Source organism: Symphalangus syndactylus, chromosome 3, assembly GCF_028878055.3.
Source record: "Symphalangus syndactylus isolate Jambi chromosome 3, NHGRI_mSymSyn1-v2.1_pri, whole genome shotgun sequence".
Taxonomy (NCBI): Eukaryota; Metazoa; Chordata; class Mammalia; order Primates; family Hylobatidae; genus Symphalangus; species Symphalangus syndactylus.
In genome coordinates, this window is record NC_072425.2 from 45,796,948 (window position 1) to 45,811,283 (window position 14,336).

General features: G+C 45.2%; 1 protein-coding gene across 2 annotated transcripts in view; it reads right to left on the reverse strand.

The window, feature by feature from the left end:
* Positions 1-14,336, reverse strand: part of COL15A1 (collagen type XV alpha 1 chain) — a 133,769-nt gene that overhangs the window by 7,347 nt on the left and 112,086 nt on the right. For both annotated transcript variants that reach the window (XM_055271692.2, XM_055271691.1), the window contains 11 exons: positions 13,972-14,040; positions 13,835-13,876; positions 11,289-11,334; positions 9,070-9,150; positions 8,578-8,627; positions 8,357-8,467; positions 7,324-7,468; positions 3,770-3,834; positions 1,637-1,765; positions 1,434-1,493; positions 628-687 (listed from right to left, as the gene is read on the reverse strand). In XM_055271692.2, the coding sequence (XP_055127667.1) occupies positions 628-687; positions 1,434-1,493; positions 1,637-1,765; positions 3,770-3,834; positions 7,324-7,468; positions 8,357-8,467; positions 8,578-8,627; positions 9,070-9,150; positions 11,289-11,334; positions 13,835-13,876; positions 13,972-14,040 (858 nt within the window). The remainder of the gene's footprint in view (positions 1-627; positions 688-1,433; positions 1,494-1,636; positions 1,766-3,769; positions 3,835-7,323; positions 7,469-8,356; positions 8,468-8,577; positions 8,628-9,069; positions 9,151-11,288; positions 11,335-13,834; positions 13,877-13,971; positions 14,041-14,336) is intronic.

Genomic DNA, 14,336 nt, shown 5'->3' on the forward strand with positions numbered 1-14,336 from the left:
ATAACCCAGGAGTCACCTAACTGGCCTTTGGACCCCTGCTCCTGTCCCTTCTGATTAATCTGCACACTGTAACCAAGGTAATTTCTGAAACACCAGTCTTGTCATACCTGTTTCCTGCTTTAAACCCTTCTGTGGCTCCCCATTGTCCACAGAAAATGGTCAAAATTTTTGGCTTGGCTTGCAGACCCTTGAAACCTAGCGCTTGTTTTGCTGACTTCTGCAGACTAAACGTCTCCCTTTTCTGCCTTGAACTCTACTCTTTTGCCTGTAATTTAATACTAGCAATTACAGGAATGCACAGCCCTACCCCTTACCTCCCTCTATTCCATCTTCCCTTTGCCTCTTTCTTCCACCTGGCTCACCCCTGAACTCAGCTGTCCTTTGGGTCTTAGTTTGGCGGTAACCTCCTCTAGGTAGACGTCTCCGCCCTTCCTTATACCCCCAGCACCCTGTACTTGGCTCACCCAAACAACTTACCACACTGTACTGTAATTCTCTGTTTTTTGTTTGCCTCTCTCACTAGTCTATAAGCATCATGATGGTAGGAACTGTGTACTAAGCATGAGACCTAGCACCTAGTAGATACACACTCAGTATTTGAAGATTAAATGTATAAATTGTACTTACAGCAGGCTTCTCATAATTGGCACTTGAAATAGGGTTTGGTGGAGGCAGAAGCTGATGTGGCTGTTATGAAAAGGAGGAAAAGAAATAGTTCTGAATATGCATTCAATCTGTTCTTCAGAGTATATTGAGGTGTAAGTGCAATGTTTCTTGAGAAGATGCTTTAAATAGTTTGCCATTGTCTGTAACTGTGACTCTTAACTGTAAAGAGTTTCATGACCTGCTGAAGAAATGATCTTCAGAAAGGGAGAAAATATTCTCAAGACTTTTAAAAAAGAGCACTGAATCAAGGAAGGGCATTCTTTATGATAAACACATGTTTAATCGCCAACTCTTTCACTTAATAGAGAAAGCTACCTCTTCAGAGCCTCGGTTTCATAATCTGCAAAATGAGGATGATAGTACCCACCTCAAAGCATTGCTCTAGGGCTAAAAGATGGACAATGCCAGTTGCCCATGTTCTTATAAGGCAGACGGTGCCAAAAATTAAAGGAATCTTCTAGATTGCTTATACCAACCAATGATTCCACAGATAAACAAACTGAGGCCAAGAGAGGGGAAGCCCTCTGCCCAAGAGAATTTGGCTATTACATGGGAACAGCAGGTCTCCAGCCTCTGGATCTAGTTATTCCTCCGCTCTACTGCGAGAATCTTCTGTTAGCACCCATTAATTTCTAGGATTTCACCAGATACTAAACCGTGCACAGCTGACTGTCCAGAGTTTGGAGAGCTTGGTGCTAGATACCAAGGAGGACTCAAGAAATGCTGATAAATGAATGCATTAGCAGTCCAACAGGGTAACTACTCACATTGCTGGAAAGCGCAGGGGGTGGAGGGCTGTCGGCAGGAATGGGGATCAGTTCTCCCAGCTTTAAGAAAAACAGTACATTGAAATGAAAGATCAATTACAAATTTTCCCATTTCAAAACAGAAAAAAATGGCATTTATGGGAGTAGATTTGATTTTTAGAGGGTATTTGAAGGCAGTGTGTTAAAGGAAGTTTAGAAATTACCTGTAATTTTTTCCAGCCATCTCTAACACGAATGAAAAACTCAGTGCTGTCCCTCAGGTAGATGAATGTTCCTTCTATAACCAAATGCGCTTTCTGCAGCATGTCATCCATGTTGCTGAATGCTGTGACCTGTCGGATCATTTAAATTCCAAACACTGCCATTATCATTAGAGCAATGGCACCATCTGATAACCTGGCCTCTCTGTAAATTCAACTAGGAGCCATCCCCAGATACTCAATAAAAAGGCTTGTTAATGTGCCAGATAGAGGTATATACCTTCATTAATAACTAAAGGGCATTCTTCTTGATAAAACAAAAACATGTATAGTTTGAAACACAAATCTAATCTATAATAAATGAATTAAAACAAAAACGACAATATTCTGTGAGTATAAAGACATTTACAAATTGTCAATGGAGTTATCTTTGTTTTGGTTTGGGTATTAGCAAAAGCATTGGTAAGTTTTACCACTTCTATTTTTTTAAGCTACTTGGTGGCACTAACATGGTTAAATGATGTTACTTCATGCTGGTCCTTGAAGAGCTTCAAATTTTTCATTTGGAATAAGAAAGGCAAGCAAGTGAGCAACTATACTTAAGGTCTCAAATCTTGTTTGTCTAGCTTCGTAGTTACATTAAATGCATGATAGAAAATGGAGGACTGTAATTTCTCTGCCTAGAAAAATGCCAAAGATTAGACAGCCATTTGGCATATCTAGAAGCATATACAGAAGCTACAAAAATCTACTGAATAGCATCAAATCTCAAAGAAATATCAGCCAAGAGAGTTTTTATTTTTCATTGTAACTGAGAAAGATTATAAAATATTAATTTTCACCTAGCCTTGAAGATAATGGCTTTGTGCATCAAAATGACTTAGATATCCCCCAAGGGAACCAAATATCAGAATTCCATCATATGTAGGACAGTTCTTTCTTTTGGCAGCCAAATTTTGCAACTAACATCCAGCAAAGATCAAAGAGCATTTTTGGACTCCTGACATCCTTGTGAAGTATTTGTCCATTTTTCTGTGCATTACAGTAATCTTGGAGTGCTATGTCTCGTTCCAATTAACTGCATGGTAACGAATGTGCCAGAGATGTTCTTTGGCAGAATGGAGAAGACTGAATTATCCAAGTAAATCTGACCAGCACAAGGACCTGTTGTAACATTGTTTATGCTCTTGGGCTTTTGTTGTTTTGTTTTTTCTTTTTTTTCTAGAGATGGGCTATTGCTTTTTCACTCAGGCTGGAGTGCAGTGGCACAGTCATGGTTCACTGGAGCCTTGACTTCCCAGGCTCAGGTGATCCTCCCACCTTAGCTTCTCAAGTAGCTGGGACTACAGATATGCACCACCACACCCAGCTAATTTTTACATTTTTCTGTAGAGGCAGGATCTTGCTATGTTGCCCAGGCTAGTCTTGAACTCCCAGACTCAAGCGATCCTCCTGCCTCAGCCTCTCAAAGTGCTGGGATTACAGGAGTGAGCCACCGCACCTGAGCAGGTTTATGCTTTTTGAAATACTATGATTGGTGGCCAGACGTGGTGGCTCGTTTCTGTACTCTCAGCACTTTGGGAGGCCAAGGTGGGAGAATCACCTTGGTGGCCCATGAGTTCAAGGCCAGTCTGGGCAATGTAACAAAAACCCTGTCTCTATTAAAAAAAAAAAAAAAAAAAATTAGCCAGGTGTGGTAGTGTGCATCTGTAGTCCCAGCTACTCTGGAGGCTGAGATGAGAGGATTACCTGAGCTCAGGGAGGTTGAGGCTGCAGTGAGCCGTGATCTCACCACTGTACTCCAGTTTGGGTGACAGAGGGAGACCCTGTCCACCCCTCATCCCGCAAAAAAAAAAAAAAAAAAAAAGTAATATGATTGGTTCTTGTTATAACTTAGTCAATTAAGGATTCAAATGGTGGAACTTACATATAAATGATTTTGTTTTTCATGTCTTTTTACTTAATAAGTCACCCAAATAGATAACAAATCCCTTCTACTATTTATAGAATTGCACCAAGCCTACTGTCATGAAGGCCTGATGCCCAAGGGATGTCAGACACAGGAGATTGTAGCCAGAGTTTTAAGTAAATCCATCCCAGATGGAATGATGACTGCATACTGATAATAATACTGACCAGGTTTCTGGATCCGGGAAGCCCTGGCTGTCCTGGAGGGCCAGGGGGACCTGGAAGGGCCACAGCTAAGACAAAACAGAAAATAGAAGTTATACAAAAACCACACTCTGAAAAATGTCTGAGGTATCAGCTAACTCCTGGAGAGAAGTGTGTTCAACCCCATTCACAGTGCCACAAAGCATCCCAACTTCCACCTATATCTTGGGTGCTCTGCCCCCCAGCATGTGACTTAGGCCACATTGACTGGTTCAGGGAAGAGCTGGGATTCTTGATTGTTACCCTGGATGAAGCCATGGCTAGTGCTTTTCCGTTTCATAAGTGAATCAATTCCTTTTGTGGTTGTTTTATAAAAGCCAGTTTAAGTCGAATATTTTGTCACTTGCATTCAAAAATGTCCTGACTCATACAACTTATTTCAGCCAAGAGACAAGCATGTGACACTGAACAGAGGAAGCAGGCTCAGAAAGAGGAAGAGAAGGCTCTAGGGAGTGGGAGGAGACCAGGGTGGTGCAGTGACAGTAGCCTTGGCCTCGGGGCCAGAGACATGGACTCAAGTCCTTAGTTTGTCCATTCCTAGCTGTGTGATCTTGAGGAAACAGCAAGCTCTCCGAAGCTGTTTCCTCATCTGCAAAATGTAAAACAGGCATTTCTTCTTCCCTGGGCTGTGGCGAGAACTGAGTGCTTTGAAAATTGTACATGTACAGCATTCATTCGGCCAGGGGCTCTTAGCTTTTGAAGAGTCACTGTGCCCTTAAAAATCAGATCAAGGTTATTGCCCTCTTTCCCAGAAAAATGCACACACACAATTCTACAAAAAAATATTACTGGGATGACAAATCCTGGAGGTATATCCTTGAACTTTCTAGGAGTCTATGATGCCTCAACTGAAAAGCCCTTACTTTAGGCAAACACAAAGTAGTATAATTACGACTATTCCTTTGGCTGTTCTTCTACCTCTCTCATCCTCTGCTCACCCTACCCCCGACAACTCCTCCAAATCTGCCAAGCTCTTGGCAGAATTAAGGGTGTTTTTACAAGTCCCAGTAAAATCATACAATTCTTCAGGTCGTTGCAAGCAAATGTTCAGTTCCAACATAGGATTTGAACATCCACACATAGGTGGCAAATGTCTAGTGGATAGAGGGCCAGTGGACTCAGATTTAGATCCCAGCCATGCCTGCTAATAGAATTTGTGACCTTGAGTAAGTCTCTTCACCTCTGTGAGCTTCAGTATCTTCATCCATGAGATGAATTTTATAATAATATCTGTTTTATCTTCCTCCCAGGGTTGCTGTGAAGACTACATGGGATAATGGCCATGAAAGTGTTTCGTAAACTGAATTGCTATACATTATGTGAGAAGCAATCCTTGCTCAATGCAGCAAGGCATCCCGGGAGCCCTAATGTAGTGTTGCTGTGGTCAACAGATTTTCTCCACCTTGCACTCACCCTGTAATATGCCTCCACCTCCTATAGTCCTACTCCTCCCTCATGGCTGTGTGGGCACCTATGGTTCCATCCACTCAGCACCTTCTTCCTTTGTAGGACCAGTGTCCTCAGCTCCTTCTCTTGGGACCTTCCCTTCACCTCTACAACCATTTGGTTCCAGAAAGAGCTACCATGTTCTCATGTGATCCGACCTCCTGGTCATAGGGGATTGGTCCAAGATTGGGTATCCCACACAAGTCAGGCCCATCAGGACCCTTCTCTAGGACTTCTCCATCCCAGGACTTTTCAAACTAAAATAGTAAAAGAAGTTCAAGATTTCTAGCTGACAGTGGAAGCTGTAAGTTGTCAGTAACCATATTTCCCGCTGTGCAGAGGATGTGGTTTGTGGTGAGGAAGCGTGAAACTGCATGCAGAGAGAAGCGGAGACAAGAGATGGCCAGAGAATCCTTGCAGGGGTTGAGTCCCTGGCTCTGGCTGTTCCTGAGGTCCAGCTGCTTATCTACCTCTCCCACAAGTTGACTGTTCACTCCTTCCTTCACACCCAGTACATTTCCCCTTTGCTTGAGCTATTTTGAGTTACATTTCTATCACTTGCAGCCAAAAGATCCAAGGCTAAGTCAAAGCCCCAGCCCCAAAGTCACCTCCTGTGTAACGCTTTCCTTATGCCAAGGACTCTGTAGGTCTCTTCCCAGGCATGCTTCCACCATACCTGGCTCCTGCCAAGCCAAACAACAAAAAAGTATGCCTTCATGCTATTAGTGCTGCTATTATTCTCTCCTACAATGGACATAGTAGAAATAACACAGGCTTTGGAGCTACACTGCTCTGGGTCTGAATCCTGTTGGTGTCATTTATTAGCTGTGTGACCTGGCAAAGGTTCCTAAATGTCTCTGGGCCTCACTTTCCTTACCTGTACAATGGGGATGTTAATGCTTTTTTTAAAGGTTGTTCTGAGGTTTCAATAAAATACCGTAGTAAAGTGATTAGCAAAATGCCTGGCATCTGATATATGCTCATTATATAGAGATTTTCCTTAATTTCACCAATTTTGCATCTGAGGAGGTGAGGCTCTAAGGGATGAATAGATTTTTATATACAGAGTTCCAGCCACTGCTGGTCATTAAGGCAGGTTCTCACACCCCTAAGGCATTGACAAAGCAGCCAGGAAGTTTCCACTCACATGTGAAAAGATGCTCAACATCATTAGTCATTAGGGAAATGCAAACCAAAACCACAGTGAGATATCACTTCATACCAAGTAAGATGGCTGTAATCAAAAAGACATAATGAGGATACCATAACACGGGAGGAGAAATTGGAACCCCCTCATACACTGCCACTGCTGATGGGAATGCGAAATGTTGTGACTCCTTCGGAAAACAGCCGGGCAGTTCCTCAAAAAGTTAAACATAGAGTTACTGTATGACCCAGCAATTTCTCCTACGTATATACTGAAGAGAACGGAAAACATGTTCACATAAAAACTTGTACGTGAAAGTTCATAATAGCATTATTCATAATAGCCAAAAAGTAGAAACAACCCAAATGCCCATGAACAGATGAATGAATAAACAAAATGTATATCCTACACAATGCAATATTATTTGGCCACAGTAAGGAATAAAATCCGTGCTGCAACATGTGTGAACTTTGAAAACACTGTGTTAAGTGAAAGAAGCCAGACTCAAAGGGCTCTATATTATATGATTCCATTTATATGAAATGTGCAGAATAGGCAAATCCAGAGACAGAAGTAGATTCGTGGTTGCCCAGATCTGGTAGAGAAGAGGGAAAGAGAGAAAAGAGAACAACTGCTAATTGGTACGAAATTTCTTTTTGGTGTGATGAAAATGGTCTAGAATTAGACAGTGGTGATGACTGCATAACTTCATGAATATATTAGAAACTACTGGATTAGACACTTTAGGTGGGTGAATTTTATGATGTGCAAATTATATCTCAATTAAAAAAAAAAAAAAGAAAGAAGGTGGTATCCAGGAAAGCCCTCTGTTAGGCAGTGCAGCTGTGACAAGCCACCCAGATGCTATGACCTTGAACACAATGGTAGGGACAGCGTGAACAAGGGCACTGTTTACAGCACTAACCTGCTCCCAGGATAGCCGGAGGTCCTGGTGGCCCCGGGGGTCCCGGTGGCCCAGGATCACCAGGTCTTCCAAAGCCAGGTGGCCCAGGCAGACCAGGAGCACCTGGGGGTCCTTGGGGCCCAACGACTGTCTCCCCTTTCTGGCCCTGTTAAGGCAAGCACACCATAACAGAGAGAAAGCATCATTCATCACTAGAAGTCCCATCTAGTCCTTTTATGAGAATATTTAAAAGAAATCAATAAACACCAGCTATTGTTACTACTATCCTCAATCCTGGGCACAATTCAAGATGGGGTAAGGCCTCCAAGATGGCAGCCCAGTCATTATGTTGAATGACTCTACAGAGAACCCCAGAGAGCCCTGGAGGCAGAAGGGACCTTGGAGATCATCTAGTCCAGCCTTTGCATTTCACAGATAGAGACACTGAAGCCCAGAGAAGTGAAAGGACTTGCCCAAGATCATGAAGCAAATTACAGGCAGAGCTAGAGGCAGAACTCTGATCCCTGGCTTTGCTGGTTCTACCCTTATGGTGAGCTCTGGGACCAAAGGTCAATGATCTGGACATATTCTTGTTGGGGGCACAGCTTGACTTTCTCTCCTTTCACCTGGAAAAACCTCTCATCCTAGGAAAACCACACCTATCTAGGAGCTCCTTTGATAAAATTTCAGAAGAACCAAATAGCTCCTCTAAAAATATCTCCCTTACCTTCCATTCTGCTTCTGTTATCTCATGTATTCACCATTAATCATTCTTTGTGTGGAGTGAATTTTCCACCAATTTCAAGAATAAGGCAGTGTGACTAATGGCCTGGAAGTTACCTACCTTCATGTGGCCTTGGCCAGCTACCTTCTCTCCAGGGACCTCAGCCAACCTCCCCATCAATCAACAAGGATGGGGAAAGAGCTGGCTGATCCCAAAGCTCTGCCTTCAGCTCATAGTACAATGACTAGCCCTAACTGCCTAGTCCCATTGGGGGCTTCCGGGAAAGCTGTAAGTCTTTGGGGAAGATGACTTGGAGGGGTCTCTACTCACAGCCAGGCCTGGATTTCCGGGCAGGCCTGGAGGCCCAGACATAAGGAAGCCATCATTAATGTCTCCTTTTTCTCCTTTTTCACCTTTGAACCCCTTGTCTCCATTCTCCCCCTGGAAGCAGAGAACATAGGAATATTTCAGTAAGAGTGGGATGAACTCAGTCTCTGACATAAACCAAAGCATGAAAAACACAGGCCAAATATTAATAGAGAAACACTCACTTTCAAGTTGTTCAGAAAGTGTCTCAGATAAGCTAGATCAAGTGGAGGACCTGAAAAAGAAATGCTTTGTAAAATTCACGATTGTAATTTCAGAAATTTTAAAATAAAAGTCTCTAAGTTGGCAACCACAGTTACATCTTAGTGGATGTGACCCTGCACTGGGGTGGCTAACAGAGTCTGCTTGGAAGCAGAAACAGGTGCTACTGTGGGCCCATCAACCCAGACACTGTGGGATCCCAGGTAGGTCCCTGGCCTTCTTTGGACCTTGTTTTGCATATAAAAGATGAATGATTGGATTTTCTGGTCTCTCCTGACAATGTTCCCCATTGGACATGCCAGGCCCATGCTTGGTTTTCACTAGAAACCAGTGGAGCCTGTGGTCAGGGTGGAATGTCATTAGTCTTACCCTCTGGCTAGGTCACATTTCTCAGTTGCATTTGTTCTCAGGAGCAAAAAAATCAAAGGCAAGATTGAGAACAAGAGCTGGAATACCTGGTGGTCCCTGGGCTCCCTGGTCACCTTTTTCTCCCTTTGAGCCAGGAAGACCCCAGGATCCTTTCTCTCCTTTAACACCTGCCACCAAACACATACATGTTAAAAAAAATGGAAAATCACCTTCATTCTATATAAAACCTTTCTGAGACAGGTTTTCAAACCAAGCTCATTTAGCAAAGTCCACTCAAACAAAGCCCTCCTGAGAAATCAGCAAGTGTAAAATCATAAAGAGGGCAGAGGTAGATGCTTCAGACACATTCTCAACCTTGAAAAGCTCAGTCTACTGGGAGACAGACACAGCTCACAGTAACGCAAGGCAAGATGAAATATGTGCTCTCACTGAGGTTCCAGCAGCGCATCCTGGGAGCGCAGCAGAGGCTGCGGCTAACCCTGGCTTGGACAGTGCCACAAATGAAGACAGAGACTCAGCACCATGTCAATCTTCCAGACTCATCTCATCTAGGCCTGTGCAGCGTGGGGGTGTGAGGGAAGGAGAGGGCTCTCCCAAGAGTGTCTGCACAGGACAACCAAGGGCGCTAAGTTTTCTACTTATAAAGTGGTGAGAATGCCCACCATGCAGTGTTGTACATCCCCACAGGACTAGTGAGAAACACCGTTTCTGCAGAACTGGCATTCCATCCCCACCTTTCCCCTCAACTCTTTATGTGGGAGGGGGCATGGAAGAAAGCCTTTTGGGAGATCATTGCTTGGGAAGGGAAGTGGTTCCCTTTCCCTACCTCGATGGGTAGGGTGGATGCTAGGTCTTTGAATTCCTCGTTCCCAAGAGGTGTGACAGATCAACCCACCAATGCTCCTGAGCCTAGAGATGGGGCCACAAAGTGTAGATGAGGGTAGGAGCTCAGGCTTTCTCAATGAAGGGGAGGGAATATGAGCATCACAGGCATGATGGTGTCAACAGGGAGTCAGTAGGGAGCGGCAACTACATCTATCGAGGCCTCTCCAACCCTGGGAATGCTGTGTGAGACCAACGACCTGCGCAGTGGGCCCCATGGGGCCTCCTTCACCCATACTGACCCCACAGATAGCAGTGATCAGAAAAGACAGCAAGTGCAACAGCACCAACCGGAGCAGTAGTAGCTGCATACAGTAAAGCAGGATGATTGCTCACTAGGAGCTGTCACATCCAAAAAGATCTGTTCCCTCCCCCTCCTTCCAGGGGAGGCTCACAGGGAAGAGGAACAATTGGGGATCTGATAAAACAAATCCAGCTCCATCCCCTGCTCCCCAAGGTCCACCTTGCACCAGGGGAAAGGGGAGCCTTGAATTGAATCTAAGCATAGAGTTTGGAAACAGGCTGGGCTTGGTAAGCAGAAGTGACAGAAAAACCACGGGGCCAGGTATCATCAGGGAGACCACCACCTGGTGGGCCAGGGTGACGCAGCCAAGCTGAAGGTGAATATTGAAGGAAAGAGACCTTCCCCTATTTAAACCCCAAGTGGTGTGACAGGGTGTGTGAGGACAGGGGGACCAGAGTGACTGCTCACCTGCAGGACCCATCCCCTGGCCTGTCCCTCTCTGATGTGCCATAGCAAAGCTCCTGCATGTGGCTATGAACATGCTGACATTTACTAATCAAACCCTCTGAGCCAGCATTTCTCACACTTTGCTGTGCACACACCTCACCTCGGAGATGGTTAAAACATGGGTTCTGATTCAGCAGGTCTAGGGTGGGGCCTGAAGTTCTGCATTTCTAACAAGCTCCCAGGAGATGCTTACAGAGTTGCATGGACACTGAGGCAAGGGTCTCCTGAGCTCCCACGGCCCTCCCCTGATCGGCTCTTGGTATACTGCACTACAATTGTTTTTAAAGTAGTTTCACTTAACAGGTTCCAAGAGCCTGAGAGGCAGGAACAGCGCTTCCCAGGCTCTTGGAATCTGCCTCAGCCCAGTGCGGATCATACCAAGTAAGGAATAGGCATCAGTGAATGTTTTACGAACAAACGAACAATTGAAAGAACAGAGTGCTTGTTGCCAACTAGGAGGCTCAGCTAAGATGAGCAGAATAGACACATGTGTGACCAAACCAAAGAGAGGTGCACAGCCCCACAGCCTTGGCTCAGCTGCCACCCCCAACCCTACAGCATCCAGTTAGACCTTCCTGACCACCTAGCCTGAGCCCAGCACTGGGCAAAGGAAAATCATCTTCCTCAAAGAGATGTCCCAGAGAAACAAATGATGAAGAAGGGAGTGTATACCGTGAAAAGTGATGAGCTCTGGACTCCCAGGGTGAGCAGTATCAACCTGGAAAGAGAGGAAGGCCAGGTCAGGCACTGCAAGCTCTGCCCTGGTGTTTGCAAAAACAGGTAGCCACTGTCCAGGGGGCATGTGACAAAAGAGGCAATGCCACAGTCAGGCCTTCCTTTGGCTCTGGAGTCCCCCAAAGCCCTAAGTCCCCAGGAGTTGTCAATGCACAGACGTCCCAGGTTTTAAACTGGGAGACCCATGATGTAGTTGAGCTGGGGAGACAGAGCTGAGGCCTAATGGCCAAAAAACTCAGCCATAAGGAAGCCCAAAGCTTTAAGACAACAAATCGTGGCAGTGGTGGTTTGGCCAACTGTGAACATTCTTGTCTTCCTTTCTTATCAGTTGGGATTGATCCACGTGTAAGGTCAAGCATCCGAGCAAGTGACGTGCCCAGCCGTGAAACTGGGTCAGCCATTAGCTTAGCTATTGCATCTAATCAAAGATGAGCATCATGGGCAGGTAATTAGCAAAGGGGGTTATCATTAGATTGGGGGGTGGCTATTCTGGACATCTCATTAAGTTTCAGGGGTCTGCAGTCCAGGCTGTTCTGGATAATATTCCTTCCCAGTTTTCCCCAGATTCCTGCATTTTCTTCTCTATTAAGACAAAGCCACTTGAAACCTGGCTTCTTCCAGATTGATGTGTAGAATCAAAGTCATCTGTATGGTGCCAAAATCCTTCTGTGCTTATGGGTGGAGGGTCACAAGCTGCTCAGGGGCCACCAAGGAAAGATAGGAGTGGGGAAGAAATCTACCAGGAAAAACATTTCTAAGTTAAGGATGAAGGTTTCAGCTCCAAGCTGTTGTCTTGCAGGCTATGCTGATAAAGTTTCTCCACTACAGACATGAGCTGTAAATAATTAGGGTGTTGGAAGGAGCTGAAACTAGAAGGGGCTCATGAAATGCTGGCTGTAAGAGGAAGCATTTCCGTTTCAAAATGTCCATTTTGAGAGTTGGACAAGAAACGTCCATGACCCAGCTCCTCTAGTATCTAGCCAGGCAATATGAAGTAAAAAATCTTACTAAAAATGCTTTGAGCCTATCTTTTCCTTCTTTTAGGTATCCCCACAACCCCCAAAGGCCATGGTTACTGCTAGAGGTCCTGGTGCAGGTCATGATAATTGCAATAGCATTTTTACAGCACTCTAAAATTTGTCAAGTGCTGTTCTGTGGCTTATTTGAGGCCCGAAATCATGTTAGTTGGGAGAGGCTTCTGTACTAACTCACTGTGTGACCTGGAGCCAGCCTTTTGCTTCTCTGGGCTGTGTGTTCTCTCCTGTGTGATAAGGAGGTGGGATACAGCGACTGCCCAGGAAGGTCACTCCAGCACTGATATTTTATGTTTCTCTTCAGGCCATGGATATAAACACATACTGGGTTGCTGTTGTCTCCATGTAGAGCCTGGAGCCCCTTAGTCACCTGACATACGTGGGTCCTGCCCTCTAGGCCAGAGTTCCCAGGCCCTGGGCTGCAGACTTGGATGCCTCAACGTTTAGACTTAGCCAGATGTCTGCGCAAATACGCAGCCAAACTGCATCATCTTGAAGGCTCTGACCTGAGCCTTAGCATCACCTCCAACAGGGATCAATTATGAACTCACCTCAAAGAATATTTCTAAATTGTAATTTGCAAGCTCCTGAGAGCAGAGGCCACATCCGTCTAGTTCACCCTTGAGTCCCCAGGGCCTAGAAGAGTCCTTGGCACTGCATAAGTGTTCAATAAATATTTGTTGAATGAATGAGAGAATGATTATGCATGGTTCTGTGACTAATGCCTGTACACAAGGCCCACCCTCCCCTCTGGGTTTTCTCACAGAAATCTGACTCTCTTCCTATGGGTAAAAAATCAGGGACAGAGCTTCTCAATGGCTAGGGGGCCAGGCAAGTGCCTGACCTCTCAGAATCCCAGTGTCTGCACCTGCTGCCTGGTGGTTAGGAGACCTGAGTTATGGTCCCAGCTCAGTCAAGTCCCATGACCTTGGACAAGCCAGTGAGCTTCTCTGAGTCACAGTTTGTTTCATTATCATAAAGTGGGAGAGATCAGCCCTGCCTGTCAGTGTTGTGTGCTGTGCAGTGATGTGATCACTGGGAAAGGGCAGCATAGTTAGTTACAGATTTTAGCCCAAAGTTCTCAATGCAAAGATCATGGGTTGGCATGGCTTGTTTTCTCATCTATGTTTTCTAAGGGGTCTATTTTTCCCAGTTTTATACTACTCCAAGCATGAAGCTAATGTGGTCGCAGTAACAAAAGACACTGCTTTTTAGATTGTATGAAAAGAAGCACCTCACCGTGTGTGCACCCTTAGAAGATCCAGTATATTTCATTGCCACGATCTGTTATCTAAAAGATTCTAGTCACTTGAGAGTCTACACTTAGGGGATAGAAGACATCAGAGAAGACATTTGAGGATAGAAAGGGCCCAAGACAAAGACTGATCTTTTTCTCTGAGTTGCTATCTATGCCAAAGCCTGCTCTTTAAGGCAGTGATTGCTACTTACTGGCATTTTGCAGTGCGGTCGGACGGGTATTGGGAAAATGGCCTGTGGGTAATGAAAACAAGAGAGGTGAGGTCAACAGGACAACTGACTCCAGCTTAGGCCAATCGGGAAGGTCTTCCCACTGCATGCCAACTTACTCCTTTGATGTTAATCACAGCTCCAGGTGGCCCAGGGGGGCCTGGAGGGCCAGGTAAGCCAGGTGGGCCCTGAAGGAAGAAAAAAAGGCCATTCCATTAGTTCAGGTTGTTGTGAGTGCAGGGGCAGCCACAGGACACTTCCTCCAGAGGAAGGAAAGGAGGGTCTGCTGAAGCCAACCAACTTCTCTCGCAGGTTGCTCAGGGAGCCACAGAGCACTTCTATGTCCCTGGCCTCACTGTATCTTCACAACAAACCATAGGGAGGATGGCAGGGCAACAAGTATTGTCTCTGGTTAATACATGCAGCTAATGAGGCCCAGAGAGGGGAGGTGACCTGCTCAAGACCACACAGCAACTTACAGCAG